This window comes from Mesocricetus auratus, unplaced genomic scaffold (genome assembly GCF_017639785.1).
Source record: "Mesocricetus auratus isolate SY011 unplaced genomic scaffold, BCM_Maur_2.0 Super-Scaffold_4256, whole genome shotgun sequence".
Classification (NCBI taxonomy): domain Eukaryota; kingdom Metazoa; phylum Chordata; class Mammalia; order Rodentia; family Cricetidae; genus Mesocricetus; species Mesocricetus auratus.
In genome coordinates, this window is record NW_024429182.1 from 41,449,591 (window position 1) to 41,468,675 (window position 19,085).

Sequence of the window (19,085 nt, forward strand, 5' to 3'; positions counted from 1 at the left end):
GTCCTAGATTAAAAAGCAAAATGAAATATGCAGATAAAAATAAAAACAATTAGGTAAGTAAAAGGATAAAAAATGGCTATTAAACTCATCTTAAGATGTCAAAGAAGAGTATGTTAATGTGTAATTTCTTTTGATTTCTCAGCATTTTGTAGAGGACTTTTATGCTTATGCTTGTGAGAGATGCTTTTCTAGTTTTGGAATCAGAGTGATAACGGCCTTGCAAAATGATTTGTTTCATTTTTCCGAAGAAAATTGTGTTATTTCTACCTTAGGAGTTTTCCAGCAAAATTATGACTCCAGAGTTATACTGTTGGGAGGTTTCAAGCTATGAATTCAGTTTCTTTGATAGACACGAGACTATTAAGGCTACTTATTTATTTATAAGATGCCATAGTAGTTTATGCATATAAAGAATTTTATCTACTTTATCTGATTCCTCAAAAATCAGGTTGTATGCAATATGAACCCAGGGCCTCATCACACACATTTAGCAAACACTCTACCACTGAGCTACATCCCCAGCTCAATGACTCCTAGGGCTTCAGTGACATATTCTATATTTCTATACTGCACCATGAGCTGCTGAGGCTCTGTTCCTTGTAGTAGCCTCCTTTCTTCTTGTTTTTGAGCTGTGATCATCTCTTTTGATCCACCATTAAGTTCGCTGGCTCCTTCCTGCCATCTTTGTTCTATTTAGCAAATCTACCAATTCCCTCTATTTTTTTAACCACTAAATATAATTATAGGCTGTGGGTGTGGCTCAGTTGTTAGAGTACTTACCTGGCATACAGGTTTAATACCCAGCATCACATAAACCAGGTGTGGTGTCACACACCTGTAATCCTAGCATGGAGGTGGAGGCAGGAGGATCAGAAGTTCAAGGCTATTTTCACCCACCAAAGTATTCAATCTACAGACAAATCAGATTAGATCGACAGATCTCAGTTTGGACAGACTCAAGGTGGACCAAAGGCCTTAATTTAAAACAGGGAATGGTGAAACTGCTTGGGGGAAGCATAGAGATAACACTCAAATGCAGGTATAGACAACACTTTCTGGATAGAATTCTAACATCGGAGAGAGCAGCATCAAGAATTAACATGCAGGATTATGTGAAATTAAAAAATTCTGCAAAGCAAATGTTTCAATAGGGTGAAGACACGGGCTACACAATGGAACTTGGTCAGTTACACTTCAGACAAGGAGCTAATTAATATTCAGTATACAAAGAACTCTCACACACACACTCACACAGCTAAACAATAAATGTGCTAATGAATTGAACAGTCCTCAAAAGAAATACAATGACCAAAAAGTATTCTTAAGAGTTTAATGTCTCTGGCTGGCAGAAAAATGGAAATTGAAACTGATTACATCTCACCCGAGTCAAAACGGCTACCAAGAAAACAGATGCCAAGCTGGGTAGCTGGCTGTAGTGGAACATACCTGGAGTTCCAGGACAACCAGGGATATACAAACTGTTGGGGGGGGGCAGCAGAAGATGTGGGTAAAGAGGAATCCTTATTGTTTGTGGGAGTGTAAACTAGTACAGTCACTATGTCATTGTGAAATTCTCAAAAAAAAAAAAAAAACAAACCCTAAACTACAATAGAACTACCATATGACCCAGCTATACCATTTCTGGACATGTATGCAAAGGACTTTATATCCTACTAGATATGCACATTTGTGTTTATTACTGCTCTAATCACAACAGGAGTAAATGGAAATCAACCTCGATGTCTATCAGCGAAGAAAATGTAGTACCTGTAATCAAATTTTATTCAACCCAAACGAAGAAGTTGTTGCAGGAAAACGTATGAAGTGGGAAGTACTAGGTTCGGTAGCCAAGTTCAGAAAAACAAATACCAAATGTTCCCTCCTAAAGTAGATCTGCTTCTCACTTACACATGTATGTATGAGGGGGTGAGAATGGGCACATGTCATGAAACTAGACAGGAGTCTGTGATGCTGCTGTCAACTTGACAAGATCTGTAGTCACCTGGAGAAATTATTTTGATCCTAATTGAGATAGGAGGTCTTGCCACTGTTGATGGGACCTTTCTTCGGGCTGGAACCCTGGACCATATACAAAGGTAAAGGGCCACTGAGCTGACTCGCTTCCAAGTCTGATGACCTGAGTTTGGTCTCCAGGGAGCATACAGTGGAGAGAACCCACTCTCAAGTTGTTCACTGACCACCACACAGTGACACAGGGGTCCACATGCACACAAAAATAAAACACTTAATTTTAAAGGTTAGCTTAGAATACTGCCTCCTGCTTAACAGCGGATGCAATGTGACCAGCTCCCTCAGGCTCTCGCTGCTGTGACTTCCACATGGTGAACTATAGCCTCAACACAGAGCTAGAGTAAACCTTCTCTGCCCTAAGTTCCTTGTCGGAGCATTTTATCACAACAGGAAAAGAAACTAAGACAAGGCCCCCAGGAGGCAGAAAGGGTTTAAGGAAGGAGAGTGAAAAGGCGGACAGAACAGTAACATGCAGGTAGGACAGGACACGGACAGGAAAGTATCAGGGAAGCCTGGGAGGCAGATGTCAGTGGAGAGACACAGCAATGGCATGTATGGAAACGCCACACATGCCAATTAGAACATGAAAGTTTAAAGAGTAGTCACTCTGAGGTAGATACTATTTATTATTTCTCATTTTCCTCTCTTTGACAAGGGCTATCTTTTCTGAATTTTGGATTGGATTTTAGGTCAAAACTACAAAGATAAACAAATTATTCAGTAATAAAGCCAGCATTTTGGATGAAATTCAAAAATTAGTCATTGATACATAGATCAAGCATAAACAGTGTACTTTATTAACAGTAAAATTGTAACACAATAACTTAGTAGTGACAGATCCAATAATGTAACAAATTAAAGACAAAACTAATTAGCAGGCATTGCTTCAGCTCACACTAGTGATCTCCTTTAAACAGGAAGAACTACTGATCTAGTGGTTCTGGCCAGTCTGCACAGTACAGGGATACAGACTTGGTGCCTAAAACAAAACAACAACAACAAAACAAACTATGTGTAAAGCCCACCTTCAAATAACTGAATGAAATCTCTAGGATGGGGCTCAAGAAGACTGGTAAAGTGCTATCAGTGTTGAGAACTGCAGGTCTAAACTAACCAACAAAACTGTGCTCAAACCAAAAATCAATATACTGACCATATCCTTTCTTTCCTTTTATCTCTGAAAAGGGGAGGAGGGGCAGGCATCTACTTCTTACCATTCTTTATATAGCATCCATTGCCACTAGCATTTTAATAAACAGCAAATATTGAAAGTTAAAACAAACTGCCCAAATGGAAAGTTTCACTAATTTAAATTTATACTCTTTTAAAACAATATTAGCTTTAACAAACAATCTCATATTTTAATTTGCATAGATACTCAAGTCTATTTGTTCAACCAAGAGGAGCCAATAAAATATACTAGAAAGTATTTTTTTCTTAGCATCAGTTATATAAATGTATTCATTCCACATACCACAGATAAGCTTTCTGGTGCAGAGGAACAGTGGACAGAGCACGAGAAGAGCTGAGTGCTTCCTCTAAAACTGCCAACACCCCCTTTTCCAAGATAAGCACCTTCCAAGTTAGAGCATGAACAAAACTCTTTTCATTAAAAAATGCACCCACAAAGTATTTTGCCCCAGCTATATTATATCCTCAACAAGTCTCCATTAGGATATTCAGTAGTAATTACAAGTATTTAGCCTCACAATTCATCCTCATTTTTCAGGTTTGATAATGGTATCATGTCAAGTATGGAAAATAACATTTCCTTTAGTTCTCTCAAATTCAAAGAGTCCTGCTTCTTCAGCTCCTCCTGTCAGGGCTCCATGTCAATCTCAACTACTTCATTCTTGTTCCGAAGTGTTTCTGTCAGGCCGTCCACAGTTGCACTCAAGTCTTCAAGAGCCGATAGGTCAATAGGTGGCAGAGGGTTCCTCCAGTACTGGAATGTATTATACTGCCAAAACTCTTCATTGGGCTTTAAGGAAAGGAGAAAGATAAAAATGCATCACCAGCTTAGAAAACAACACCTCTCTCTCTCTCTCTGTCTCTGTCTCTGTCTCTGTCTCTGTCTCTCTGAAATAATCGCCTTCTTTCAGTTTGGCAGAATCACAGCACTAACTGAATGGAAGAGCTGTAAAGTTAAGGCCATCCTGGACTATCCTGTCTCAAAAACAAAAAGATAACTATGTATTTTGTTTGTTTACTTTGATTTACTTAGAGGTGGCACATACCACAATCGAGATCAGAGGACAACTTTCAGGGACCGTACTCCCTTCCACCATGTAAGTTCCAGGAACTGAACTCAAGTCCGCAGGCTTGGCAGCAAGTGCCTTACCTGTTAAAACATCTTGCCAGCCCAATAACTACTTTTTAAATTCCTAGTTTAAAAAATATATTCAAATATAGTTTACACACTCTTTCATTTTCAACAAACACAGTTTTGATTTTGAATAAAGCATTTCACATACCCAATCAAATCTGTGGTTTGTATTTGCTAATAATTTAATTTTAAAAGAATTTCCTCCAGGGGCTGGAGATATGGCTCAGCGGTTAAGAGCACTGACTGTTCTTCCAGAGGTCCTGAGTTCAATTCCCAGCAACCACATGGTGGCTCACAACCACCTTGAATGAGATCTGGTGCCCTCTGCTGGCATGCAGGCAGAAGACTACATACACAATAAATAAATATTTTTTTAAAAAGAATTTCCTCCAATAGCATCTTTTCAAAAATATATACTGCTTTATAATTTCTATTTATGTGTATGGGCATTTTGCCTGAACATATGTCTGTGTACTGTGGGCATGCAGTGCCTGAGGAAGCCAAAAGAAGGCATCAGATCCCTTGAGACTGGAGTTACAGAGTGTTGTGAGATACCACGTGGGTTTGGGGAATTGTATCCTGGTCCTCTGGAAAAAGGGCTAAGTTTCAATGAGAAATACGAGATTTAAAATACATATACACCTTTATGACCTACTTTTGTTTTTTTCCCCTGATGTTTAGTATTGAAACTAACATAGAGGCCAAAATATTTCATGACCTCCTATAAAGTTTAGGATATAAACCTGATAAAGAGAAGAACACAGGGGGCAGGAGAGATGAATCAGTGGTTAAGACTATTAGCTTGTCTTCCAGAGGTCCTGACTGAGTTCAATTCCCAACAACCACATGATGGCTCACAACCATCTGGAATGAGATCTGGTGCCCTCTTCTGGTCTGCAGGGATACATGCAGACAGAACACTGTATACATAAAAAATAAATAAATCTATAAAAAAAGAGAGAGAACACGGACTTGACAATTGGCATGACTGATAAATAATTCTACCAAGCAAAATGAGGGTTGATCCCTTAAACATCAAGCTGTTTACCCTAAATGATTACAAATTACTCTAAGTAGTGAAGTTAAAATTGGCACAACATCCTCAAAATACTCCATGCAAAGAGAGCAGTGTGGGAGACGCACACAGGCTGTCAGGGGACAGTTCTCAACATGAACACCCTTTTCAGATCAATGCCTTACTACATTTACTGTATTAAATTTACACTTGCTACAGCAACTCCATCCATGAGGAATGACAATCATACGAATTTACTGCTCCAATAACACAAAAATAAAAACAAGTGAAATTAACTGTAGTGAGATATTCACCCCCCTGCACCTGTGACCGGTTGAAAGGATTGAATAGGGGCTCAGAAAGCCCTCCTTCAGTTAGTGGACAGCATTTGGGTGGCAGGGTCTCTATGATTGGAGTGGGAGCCCGAGACCATCACCAGTTTCCCGTGTTATTTTTTTCCTGGTAAACTCCACTTCATCATACTGGTCTAGCATCCTGATTTCCACGCCCAATAATTCACTTTGATTTTATTTAATCCAATGTAACAAAAATATTGTTTCAACATATGTTCAGCATTTCAAAACAATGGCATAATACATTCTTTTCAAAACTAAGAATGCCCCTTACACTTCCAGTACTATTGCTGTGGAGTAGAGGCTACACAATACAGCAATGCTCAGGGGCTACGTGATAGTGTGGAAAGCAGTGTAAGCAGTCATGTTGCAGTCATCCTCTTGGGCTTTAAGGCAGATAGAATTAGTCTTTTGGGAATTTTTTAATATTGGGCTAAAGAAGTCAAAAGACGTAAGGCTGGCTCAGCAGATAACCAAATGCATGTGTCTTACACATGAAAACCTTTTAAAGGATGCATCACAAAAATTCCACTTTAATAATAAGCAAATGGGGTCAAAACAGTTACCTTTAGTTCTCTACTTATGAGTACACGGCAAAATATAACTCAGTGACCGAAAACGAACTGCCACCTGATGGGAGATGTCATTCTATAAATCTGTCTGTCTTACTGGTTGTTGAATAAAGCACTGTTGGTCAATAGGAAAGCAAGATAGGTGGGACTAGGAGTAGGGGAGGATTTGGGGAAAGAGAGGCACAGGCAGTCACAGGGTAAGACGCAGGAGAAGCAGTATGTGGACCCTTCCTCTAAGCGAAGACCACATGGGACTACTCAGATTAGTGATTATGGGTTAAATACTTAAGTTAGAGCTAGCCAGTAAGAAACAAAGCAAACAGCCAACAGCTTATAATTAATATAGCATCCTTGTGTGTTATTTGGGGGCTGAGATAACAGCAGGACCCAAGCAGCTAACTGCAGCAGGGCCCAAGTGACTGGCAGGAAGAGTATACGTTACAGCAACAGGTGTACCTCACTTTGAATAACTGAGGAAAAAATCTCCAATCTTACCTCATTAGAAACAAGAATTAGGATCTTTGTGAGAATTAAAAATTAGCATAGTAAATACTCACTATTGCTTGATATAACATATCCTCAAATGAATGTATCAGTAACTCTTTCCCTAATAAAAACATCCCTACTGTTACTGGATAATACGATGCAATATTGGCCAAGCAACTGATCTGCATAAAATTGTACTATTAAAGATTATCTTACATGTAACGCATGCACTCTTGGCTTTGCCGTAAGTATACAAGTACATTAAACTATCCCCTCTCTATATACACATAGAAAGTGTACACAGACGCGTACACATGGATGTGAGTGTGTATATGAAACAACACAGGACACATCCTGAAGCTTGACAACGCAAAGTAGATAATACTCGTGGAAAGAAGACATCTGTGGTAGCGTAGCGTTTCCTACATGAGGCTATGAAGTTAGGACAAGGATTGAAGCCCTGATCGGAGTAAACAGAAACCAGGCCGATTCTGATGTCAGTATGCTCTTCATTACATCCTTTTCTCCTGGACGGCAAGCTCTTAAAACAAAATCTTGTCTTTGGAGGCAAGAGAGATGGAGAATTTTTATCTTCTTATAGTTCTGCAGAAGAGAAGGAACTCAAGAGCAGACCTGACAGAACATTCCAGGGCTTTGCAATCTTCTCCTGGCTGCAGCTACACAGGGTAACACCTGCCAGATCTAGTCAATGTGTGAGGCAAGACCCAACTATGTCTAGCAGAGTTACAGCAGGTGACATGTCAGCTCATTAAAGGCTCCCTTGGCCAACTTGTCACTCTCTAACCCTCATCAGTCATGCACACATAGATAGACTGAGCCTACACTGCACACAGTACATTCTGGTAGCAAAGCAAATCTGCATATGGACAGCTTGCCAAAGGTGGTCTGGAGAGGAAGGTTTCACCCTAGGCAGCATAGTTGTGGAGGACTATGGTTCTGTCTTAAGGAAGCTGGTTTCAAACTTATTAGCAATCTACCGAGAGTCTAAATAGGGCCCACGTTAAATTATACATTCACAATTTGTAACCTCACCTAGAAACAATCACCACAGCACTGAAAATAACCTCTCCTCACACTTTTAACCCCAGCACTCAGGAGACAGAGACAGGCAGATCTCTGATTGGAGGTCAGCCTGGTCCAGGACAAGCCAGGGCCAAACAGAGAAACCCTGTCTGGAAAAACAAAACAAAAAGGAAAGAAAATCTCTCACAACCCTGGTGTGTTTGGGGGGGGGGGAGTGGCAATTGGGGGGTGCTGAGTTCCCAACTAAAAAATGTTATCAGATTTCTCACGAAAAACAATAGCAAAACAATCTCAATTATCTATTCATTTCTGGCACGACTGCTAACTTTGTAATAACATGCTTAAGACACTAGAGAAAGACACTGGGCAGATGCACCCAAAGGTGGCTGAGGTGAGGTGGATTTGCGGAGTTCAGAGAATTACATTTGCCAATCACTCCAACCTCCACCAATTTATACCAGAACTGCTTTAAAGAAGGCTAGGGGAAGTTCCTAAGTCAGGCCAAGCCTGTGTGGTACATATATAATATGGGTTATATACTTATTTGAAGTTTTCCAGTCACATTTTACAAAGTAAAATTAACATTTCATTCCAGCAGATACGTGACAAGTTACTTCTCATACAACACAGCACAGACCCTGAACCTTTTTTCCCCCTTTCGATTCTTCAGAGGGGGTTTCCCTGTGTAGCCCCTGACTATCCTGGAACTCAGAGATCTGACGGCCTCTGCCTCCCGAGTTTGAGGATTAAAGGCGTACACCACCACCTCCGGACAACTGAGTTTTTATCTTAACCAAATTTTAAGAGCCTACTCTTTTACACCAGGAACAACACATACATTTGGATAAGTTGTATTTCTAGTGTTTTCTTGATCACATGGCTAGCAGACAGCGTAGAGCAAAGTGATCCCCTACGATCCTTTGTCATGGGACTGAACATTATGAGTTAACGGGTCCTCTGAAGACCCGACGGCAGCCCTTCCCTTCTGCGAGACCAGCACCATGCTCAATTAACTGATGGATGCTGCTGGAGAACCGACTACAGGTTCTACAATACTCGCCGTTAAACCAGACGCCACTCTCACGTTTGCAGAGCTGACCTCTGGGCCACGGTCTTTACCATTAGGTCCAGCCCCTCGAGTGGGCCGGACTTCCGCAGCCTGGGACGCGGCTCCGGGCTTGAGCGGGGCGGACCTTACCTGGGCGTGCGTCCCGTCGGCTCCCCGCAGGCTGCCCGCGCTCCCCACCCCGTCGCCGCTCCCCGGGGCTTGGCCGACCCGGGGTTCCTCCTGCCCGCCGGGAGGTGGCTCTCCCGGCTCCAGGCCGCGGCCCTGCCGCTCCTGGCCGCCGTCCCCGCAGCCCCGTCGCTTGCGGGGCGCAGCCGCAGTCTCCGCCATGGTCCCCGCGTCCCCCTGGCGTTTGCGGGACCGAGCCGCCCCAGACGGCGGGACCCAGAGCGGCGGCTCCTCGGGGAAGCCGCTGAGCAAGAGCCGCTTCCAAGGCACGCGGAACGTGAGCGGCTCGGCCGCACGCCGCTTGGCCATGGGCCGGAGATGGGCGGCACGCGGGTGCCAGCGGGAGAGCGGAGAGCGGCGCGGAACTGCGGGCTAGGGCGCCCCGAGGGAGGCAGGGACGTTGGGGGAGTCCCAGCGAGGCGCCCGAGATTCGAACCTGCGCCGCGATGCGCGCGCAGTCGCGCCGGTCCGACGCGGCCGCTGGTTGGTGGAGGCTCGTGGCTTGCGTTCCCGAGTGCCCTTGCGGCCGGAAGTGTGCACGTCGAGGAGGCGGGGCGCGGAGGGGATGTGGCTGGTGGGAAGCGGGGCAGCCCCTCTGCCTCTATGAGCTGGCCGACCCCCGTGCACCTGCAGTGTTGTTCGCTTTCCCCGGTGTGCTCGCCTGTCCCTAAACTGTCCCGGAGGCAAGGACACGGGCGGGGACCGAGACCCGGCGGGCTCAGAAGTCCTGGCGGGAAGCGGGCTGGCTGGGGCCCTTTCATTTCTCATTGTGAATCTAGTGCGGCCGAGGTGATGGCTTAGCCCAAAGCTTACCCTGCGCTAACCCTGCCCGCCGGATTCCAAGACCTTCTTTCTAGCTGGTGGCATCTGGCGTAGAGAAGTGTAAACCCTGATGGTTTTGCTTCAACCTGTATTTTAGTCGTGCGGTTAAAGCAGTAACTAGGGACCGGGGCCATAACTCAGTACTTGCCTTCTATGTCCCAAGGCCGTACGTTTAATCCTTAATGCCGTAAAGGAGAGGAAACGGAAGAAAAGCCATAACCAAACAAAATCAAAGAGGAAAATAAGGCCATCAGTACTCCGAAGAAACATTGTTATAGAGGGGAAAAAAAAGCATGCAAGGAAGTTAATTTTGTTTTAGCTATAGGTACTGAGAATATTACTCTAAAAGAAGAAAATGTTCTTGGGTATGTTTATGTATGTGTACCAAATGCATGCTTAACCACCTGTACTCTAGAAGGTTGGAGGACAGCAAGTTTTAACAAGCACAGACAGTAGTGTACCGGCAAGTTTACCATAGCTCTTCTGTTTGATCTCTCCAGTTCCTGTTTGAAGTTGATAATTCTTCCACCTGGAACAAAGGAAAAGTTTGCCTTTTTCAAACTGGTGACACAGACCAGATAAGAAAGAACTTAGTCCTTCAGATTTGTTCTTGTAGACCCTGCTCGAAAACGATAGGATACAGCATGGGCAGTGGCCCGTGCCTTGCCTCCTAATTGTGAGACTTAGCTTATGTAGACAAGCACGCACATGGCTAAAATAGCCATAAAAGCGTTCGAGTTGTCTAACCCAGTTTCAGAAGCAGCACAGTGCCAGAAGGGCTAAAGAGCATCTTGTATGCCCCCTACTGGCACCACTTTCTCTTTTCTGTGCCCAAGTAGTCTTGTTTCAGACATTATCTATTACTTCTTTGTCACTTCCCCACTAGCCACTTGCCTATGTATATGTATTTGTAAAACGCTTTTGGTTTCACTGATATTTTAAGATTTACTTAGGTATAACTCACAGACAATAAACTGCTTCTATTTCAGGCATGACGTTTTGCCATCACATACGCATGACACACATGAAAGTGCACATATCCATCACTATAAAAATCTTTATCTAGTGCCTTTCTGTAATCTCTCCCTCATGACTCCCTTCATATCCCTTAGGTGTCAGATTTGCTTTCTATCACCTACTACTATGCATTTTCTCTATTTTATAGTAATGGAATAATGCAATGCACACTTTTGTTTGCCTTTTTCTCCTGGCATAAAAGTATTTTGAGATCCTCCCATGTTATGAGTTCTTTATTTTTATTGGCATTCCACTGCATGAGAATGTTTACGCCATTTGTTGATGGGCTAATTACTTTTCTATGAAAGTTGTTATGTGTAAAGCTGCTAAGAACATTGGTCAAAAAAAGACTTTGCATAGATAAAGACTAATTTTACAAAGACTTTCCCTCAGTTTAAAGTTTGTCGTTTTTTTTCTTCTGCATCAGACTATTGTTTATTTTATTTACATCCTCACCGGCAAACATTATGGTCTGACCTGGTCGATGTGGAATGGATCTCATGTGGCCTCAATTTGCATCTTACTCGGTGAAATTGAACACCTTTTTATTAATTTATATATGTATTTTAGTGCAGAAACACTTGTTATATTTAATGGTGTTCTTTGCTAAACAAATTATATACTTACATGTGGCTCAAATAAAAAGTCTTGCTTTTCCTTTTGGTGTTGGAGTCAATGGTGTGTGTGTGTGTGTGTGTGTGTGTGTGTGTGTGTGTGTGTGTGTGTGTGTACTTATGCTGAAGATTCAATACATTCTGTTCTCATGAGAAAGCTCTCATTGCTCACTGTTGTGTGGTGCCTACTCCATGCTAATGCCATTCCTTCCCTAAACTTATGGGGTTGGACACTCTATTCAGCTCAACTATTCTGTTTGCAGTTGTGTCTGGATAAATGATATCTACATGCTTACAGCTTTATAGGCAAGTTTGACAGGGCCAGCAAGATGGCTAAATGGATAAAAGTGCTTACTTCCAAGCCTAAACCTGAGTTCAATCCCTGTGACCCCATATAGTGGAAGATAGAACTGACTTCAGCAAAGTGTTCTCTGATCCATGCCATGTGTGCAAGTTCATGTGCACGCACTCTGTGTGTTTGTCTGCGTGTCTGTGTGCAAGCGTGCAATTTTCTATTTTCAGGATTGCCTGCAGGACACTTAGCCCTGGCTCTTCCATATGAAACCACCTTTGGTCTTTTGAATTACAGTGGAATTATAGATCGATTTGGGGAGAATTTTTGTCTTTACAATATCAAGCCCTCTCTTACTTTGGGAGTATTCAAGTTCTAGCTGGATTTTTAAATGTCCTTCATTAAAATGTTATACTTCTCATGATAGAAAGCTTCTACCTTTTGGCCAGGTTTAATTTGTTAACTTTGGTATATCTTTGTTGCTAGTAACTGCTATCTTTAAAAGGCCTTGCAAGTAGTTCTTGCTGTCACTTTGCCCTCAATTGGACCAATCTACTTAGTCAAGGAACGTGTCCACTTAATCCAAGTTGTCATATTTTTCTTAGTGCTGTTGATCCTAAAATTGAGTGTAGTCTTTCTCATTGTTTATTTGGCCTCTTGAGACTATTCTCATCTTGTAGGCCAGGGTCACCTCAGATTCACTGTATTGCTAAAGCAGGTGCTGGGATTGTGGCACACAGCGGGCCAGGCTGTCTTCTTTGCTAATACTAACATTCAAGCTGCAATTCTCCCAATACTTCTGCTTCAGCTACAGCCTGCAATTTCTGGTATATTGTTTTCATTGTTCTTGAGATTTGAAATGCTTTTGAATTTTTCTTTTTTTTCCCCTGACTTCTATTAAATAACCAGAATAGTTTTAATTTCATTTCTGTTTACCCCTTGGCATGTTAGCTGTTCCTGTAAGGTTAATGTCTTGAACTGTTTTTCAGAGTCTGTGTCTAAACTTTGTACTTCTTATGTAAAACATAACCCACTCACACCTACTTTGGTGCTGACTCACTAGTGTCTTCTATCAATTGTGCCTGTCCCATAATTTGATCTAAAATGCAGTCTGGGGCAGGCAAGGTAGCTCAGCAGGGTTACAGTGCATGCCACCAAGCCTGGCAACCTGAGTTCAGGCCCGGGTTCTGTATATGGTAGGAAAAAACCAACTGAGAAGCAGTCCCCTGATACCCTAACACTCGCCTCCATGGCATGGCTGGTGAGTTCACACACACACACACACACACACACACACAGTGAACAGATGTAACAAAAATAAAATATAGCCTGGTTTCTTTTTCAACACTACTGTCAGTAGTGAGTCAGAAGGCTTTTAATACCCCCTCCCACCCCCATTTTCTTGGTAAAGAAGGAATCCATTCACTCTTTTGTTTTCCTATTTCATCCACACTGTCCTCCAATTTCCTGGATTCAGGCGGTCCTACCTCTGCTTTCCCCAGTGCTGGAACTGCCCACAGGAGCCTCTGCACATGACTTCATTGTGCTTATCATTAAACATGTCTGTTGCAGACTGGTAGGAACTTTACCAAGTAGTTTTAAATGGTTGGCTTTTTGTTTTTTGCTTTGTAGACCTTGTACAGATCTCAATTTTTAAAATGTTGAAACCTATTTCCAACTGAACAGGTAATCCTCCCCTGAGCATCGAATCCTGGTCCACTTCTGTGTTTCCAATTCTGGTCACCATACTGAAAAGTGCAGCTCACACTTGTTACTCTTGTCTCCCACACTAGAAATGAGTTTCTGGTGATTAGGGTTCTTCTAAAGAATTATTACGATGTTTTTAGTTTTTTTGTTTTGTTTTGTTTTTCGAGACAGGGTTTCTCTGTGGCTTTGGAGGCTGTCCTGGAACTAGCTCTTGTAGACCAGGCTGGCCTCGAACTCACAGAGATCCGCCTACCTCTGCCTCCCGAGTGCTGGGAGACGATGTTTTTAGTTTTTGCAATTATATTACTTCCTCCCTTTCCTGTCCTTCTTCCCTCCTTCCTCCTACTCTTTCAAATTCATGGCTACTTTACGTCTGTGTGTATTCATAAATATGCAAGTACAGTCTGCTCAGTCTGTTGCTTGTATGCATGAGTATGTATGCATGTACATACCATTTGTATAAGTGTCATCAGATCCCTGGATCTAGATTTACAAGGAACCTGCCATCAGTGCTTGAAATCAAACTTGGGTCCTCTCCAAGAGTATGTGCTCTTAACTGCTGAGCCTTTTCTGCAGCCTTATTTAACAATTTTTGATTGGCCACACATTGTGAATTTTGTTTGCTGGGCATGAGGTATTTTTCCATCTCTATAAATATTCTTGCTCTGAAAGGCTATTACATAATCACAGCCCTACTGGCATGTTTGTGGACAGAGTGCAAAGGGTCAGGGAAGATTGGAACTAGAGACAGAGATGAGCTTGCGACTGTTAAAACAGCAGATTTAAACAAGAAGCCAAAATGGAAGTAACCATGCTGGGCAGTTTTATCGCAAGCTAAGTCATTTTTGAAAGAGGGAACATCAGTGAGAACACACCCTCACCCCTTCCCACTATACTGGCCCGTGGTGCATTTTCTTAATGTGGGAAGGCCCAGTTCACTGTGGGCTATGCCACCCACAGGCAGGTGATCCTAGGATATGATGGGGGGAAGTCCTTCTCTTTGCTGTGAATGTTTCTCTTATTGGTTGATGAATAAAGCTGTTTCCACCAATGGACAGGCAGAGCTACCAGACTAGGAGAATTCTGGGGGGAGGAAGATAGTGAGTCTCGAGAGAGAGAGATGCCATTCTCCGGTAAGCCAAGACCATGTGGAGATATATAAATAGAAATGTTAATAATTAAGAGAGCTAGCCAATAAGAAGACTGAGCCATTGACCAAAGAGTTTATAATATAAGCCTGTGTGTGTGTGTGCTTATTTGGGACTGAAGGGCGGCAGGACCGGGCTGGACAGAAAATTCCGACTACAGGGATATAAAAGAAAGCAGGCTGAACAAGCTATAAGGAGCAACCAAGTAGGCATTGGTTCTCCATGACCACTGCACGGAATTCCTGCCACCAGGTTCCTGCCCTGTTTGAGTTTCTCCCAACTTTCCTCAGTGATCTAGTGTGTTATGGAACTCTGTAAGCTGAAATAAACCCTTTCCTTCCCAAATTGCTTCTGGTTAACATTTTTACACAGCAACCCTAAGACAACACAAACCCTAAGACAGTAATAGTCAAGGTTTTAATTACATATTGAAATAGAGTGAAAGATTGTGACAGCTATCTTTGGTTGTCAACTTGACTATATCTGAAATGAACTACAACCCAGAAATGAAGGGCACAACCGAGACCCAGACCTTAAGGCAGAATGACACTTGCCCTTAATCCAGATTTTGAGGCGGGAAGGCACATCTTTACTCTGGGCACACCCGCTGGAAGCCCAAGGACAATGGGAGAAGGAAAGTTTGTTCATTCTTCGTCTGTTTGCCCTTGCCTTGCCAGCATGTCCGTTCTTTCACTGGCACTGGAGCCTACTTCTTTGGGATTCCAGCACATACAGAAGACCAGCAGAGACACCCTGTCTCCTGGGTGGATTAATGTATTCCTTCTAGAAGATCAATGACTCTCGAGAACCCTGACTAATACAGAGACTAAAGCAGAAAAGGGTTCTATTTCCCTCTTTCCCCCTCCCAAGACATGCACCCGGGTCAGGTACATTAACAGATAGGTCTTCACCACTCACAGAACCCTGAAAAGACTTCTGCAATATTGTGGATGGGCACAAGCAGTAGGGATGGAGCATAAAAGGGTCCCCCAGTGGTACATATGTTGAAGGCTCTGCCCTCATAAGTGGCTTATTCCTTTGATGACTTCACACTTGAATGGAGCATTGGGAGATGAAATCTATGAGCATCTACAGTAGCATGCCTCTGGGACTATTCCTATGCCTACCCTTCTGACCTCATGCTTCCTCTGCTTCCCAGCTGCCATGTGGTAAGCAACTTCCCTCCACTCTGTGCTCCTTACCCTCATTCTGCTTCATTACCACATGCAAAAACAGCCAGGTGAGCATGGAGAGAAACCGTGGGACAAAAATAATAAATCTACCATCCTTTTCACTTTAAAGGCATGTTGTCATAGTAACAGAAAAGTGATAGTTCAGAGGAAGCCTCTGCCAAAAGTCCTCAGAGACTGCCTCCACCCCCAGTCGATAAGCAAGAGTTCAGGAAAATGAACCCAGATGATAAAAATGCTCATCCTGGAACTTTTTTTTTTTTTTTTGCAATTAGCCTTTGTCAAAACTAATCTTTTTTTCTTGGGGGAATCCAAGTTCATTATAGTGAATATGAATGAAACAGTGAAAAGAAACACTACCCACCCTGGCAAATTCAGAGGTCAAACACACATCATTACTAACTTTCTAAAGGCATAGAAAAATTAGGATAAGAGTTGAAAAGAATGTGATCAATTAAATAATATTCCCATTATGGCTATCATTACATAGAGGGAAACAACCAACAAAAAAATGTTATAACAATTAGCGACTTTAATATTTAGGAAAAATTAAGTCCATATACACATTAAAAATATAGGAAATTTCATGCAAACATGAAGCTTCCAATTCAACCTTCTGGCAACGTTTAGAATGTGAATTACATATAAATACCATATCCTTTACAGTTCTCAAACTTGATTATTTCATATTGTGATTTCTGCAGCTTCCCTGTGTGTTTTATATGCCTTATCTTGCTCACTGATCAGAACCTAAATTTGTACCACCTCAGAAAGTCAGAATTAAAAACCAGCAAGCACATGATCACCTTATGAAAATGAAAAATGTGTGCAGAGCAAATTTAAGAAAAAGAATTTAAAACTTCAAGGCTTACACACTACGGTGGCTACACCTAAATATAAAAAATATAAAACTAAACTTTTCCAGTGATACGTCTATTAATGATTTATACCACATTTTCAAGTTTAGAATATATTAACTTCAAAAGCAACAAGAGAAAAGTGATGCAAATTTATAAGGAATGTTTTTAAAATCTTCATGATATAAGGAAGAAAAAGTAAAAATAAATGAAATTACTGATTGCAGAGTTAAGTAAAATATACAATTTAGAAATGTAAGTATTATTATTAAAGAGTAAAACATGACAGGAAAAAAAAACTTTAGGTAACAAAACCAACCCACTGGTGTCAGTTTGTTCTTGTCTTCATAAGAAAAACAAAATCCAGGCTATAAAAAATACAAAATGAATAAAAAGCATTCCTAAATCACAACTAACAAAAACATGCATTCCTTGCTGTTCAATGAATGTCTTTAAAATACATTAATTTCTTTTCCTTAAAAAAAAAATTCGGGAAGATTTTTCACCCTTGCAAATAGGGAGAATTTCTACCAACTGAACTTTTATGAAGTACTGAGCACTGGAAGAACAAGAAATACTTTGAAAAGATAAGTAAAATTCACTCCATGGAGCCACATACTTCATAAGGGGAGGAGAGATGACAAAAATTCCTACACTGTGTAGAACTCCCAACTAAAAGGACAGTAGGTCCTATAGACTCCCAAACCTAAGCAACACAGATTTACAGTAAGGCTTTTTTTTCCTATTTATTTATGTGCATTGGTATTTTGCCTGCATGTATATCTGAATGAGAGCTGCCATGTGGGTGTTGGGAATTGAACCCAGGTCCTCTGGAAGAACAGTCAGTGCTTTTAACCACTGAGTCATCTCTCCAGCCTAGAACTTCTTATCAAAAAATGGCAACATCGCAGTTATGCCACCAGCACATACTAAATCCATCTAATCCAAATGACTAAGAGGTCACAGCCATCTGTGAAATATTCAACAAGAGCTTTCTTTTCTTGTAGATGTTAAAACATCAGCCATCTTTGCTTTCCTAGCTCATGGAAACAGAGTAACAAACATTAAAACTAACAGTAACAAGGAAAACTCTCCCCAGACAGGCCTCCCTAGAGGTAGAAAATTAAAGCAGCATGCAGACTGTTTAAACTCCAACCCTATCAGGACAAAACTGGCATTAATCTGAAATTCCATGAATGGCTGCTGCCTAGGATATTGAAGACACAGACCATGGGTATTAACTAATCCCTGAATTTCATACTCAAAACTTTTCACATTAATCCTATCATGACAGTTTTTACTAAAATACAATTTAACTAAAAAAAGTGCTTGTTTTCATAAGCCACATACTTAATAAATGACATCATTGTAAACACCACACTGACAAACTTTGTAACTCATTGCTAATTTGAAATTATGTAATTCAGATGGGCAGTTTTCATCCTTATTTTTCCAGTTACTTAACACTGATTAAAAAAAAAACAAAAAACAAAACAAAACAAAAAGTTTGTACCTCTGAATGTTTATACCTTACACATTTCAAAGGAATCTAGGAGTTAATATAAGATTCATTTTAGCATGGACAAAGACTGAATTTCTTTGTTGATAAATTTCACTGAATTTTCACCTGTGATACAACTGAATTAATATTTCATAGAAGACATACTTGATGCCTCTCTAAATTCAGCTGAGCTAAGAAAAAAACAATCAAATTTGAATAATGAAAAAACAGTTTCAAAATTCTTTAAGTATTATTTAGGTCCAATGAAAACAAAATTCCAGTTCCAGATGCTGAGTACGACAGAGGATCCTTAGACTCTTCTACAAGTAATACAGGTAAAGTAACCCTCAAAAGGACATTAGTGTGGACTTTAGCGCTATTGGTCACTAATATGGCAGACTTGCAACAGCTTCATGAAGACGGGAGTTTAGGTTTATTTTCCTAAAGAAAGACAATTCTGGGCTTCAAAGAAAAAAGTACTTGAAGATATTTCCTCCATTACATATCTGCATGGGAGACATTTTCTCCATTATTTTTCTTATGCAGTATAAATCTGCATCATATAGATATTTCTGAAAAAAAGCAATAGATATTATTAAGAAAATAGACACTATTTCTAAATTTTTGTTAGGAATAAGAAGGCACCACTGATATGAGGTTGTGTCCTGTTGTCACTGATAGCTGACTGTGAGTTGTTTATTTCAGCATTTGTTCATATTAAACATTTTTTTCTGGGTAATATCACTTAAGACCATTACTGTGGCTTCCGGACCACAAACAAAACACATTCATAGTAGTATTTCATCATAGAGAGATCATTCACAGTATATGTTGACAATACAGATTCTTTTTCCACCTATAATACAAACAAAAATC

The 19,085-nt window shown here is 41.2% G+C and overlaps 2 protein-coding genes across 5 annotated transcripts in view; both read right to left on the bottom strand.

The window, feature by feature from the left end:
* Positions 1–2,805: 2,805 nt before the first annotated feature.
* On the bottom strand, positions 2,806–9,842 carry CUNH9orf40 (chromosome unknown C9orf40 homolog). Of its 2 annotated transcripts, none has more exons than XM_005063233.4 (2): positions 9,026–9,491; positions 2,806–4,012 (listed from the first exon to the last, which is right to left on the bottom strand). In XM_005063233.4, the coding sequence occupies exons 1-2, from the start codon at positions 9,368–9,370 to the stop codon at positions 3,851–3,853; spliced, it is 507 nt and encodes a 168-aa protein (XP_005063290.1). In that variant the 5' UTR covers positions 9,371–9,491; the 3' UTR covers positions 2,806–3,850. The 2 variants fall into 2 exon arrangements, with proteins under 2 accessions (XP_005063290.1, XP_040602507.1); XM_040746573.1 differs by lacking the exon at positions 9,026–9,491 and adding an exon at positions 9,498–9,842 and having other exon boundaries at positions 3,897–4,012.
* Positions 9,843–16,363: 6,521 nt separating this feature from the next.
* Positions 16,364–19,085, bottom strand: part of Carnmt1 (carnosine N-methyltransferase 1) — a 30,913-nt gene continuing 28,191 nt past the window's right edge. For all 3 annotated transcript variants that reach the window (XM_040746576.1, XM_040746577.1, XM_040746579.1), the window contains exon 8: positions 16,364–19,065. In XM_040746576.1, the coding sequence (XP_040602510.1) occupies positions 18,964–19,065 (102 nt within the window). In that variant the 3' untranslated portion in view covers positions 16,364–18,963. The remainder of the gene's footprint in view (positions 19,066–19,085) is intronic.

Coding starts and splice junctions, on each gene's coding strand:
- CUNH9orf40 (XM_005063233.4), bottom strand. CDS start 9,370: ATGGCCAAGCGGCGTGCGGCCGAGCCGCTCACGTTCCGCGTGCCTTGG. Junction 4,013..9,025: donor CCGACGGGACGCACGCCCAG/GTAAGGTCCGCC, acceptor CTTTCCTTAAAG/CCCAATGAAGAGTTTTGGCA.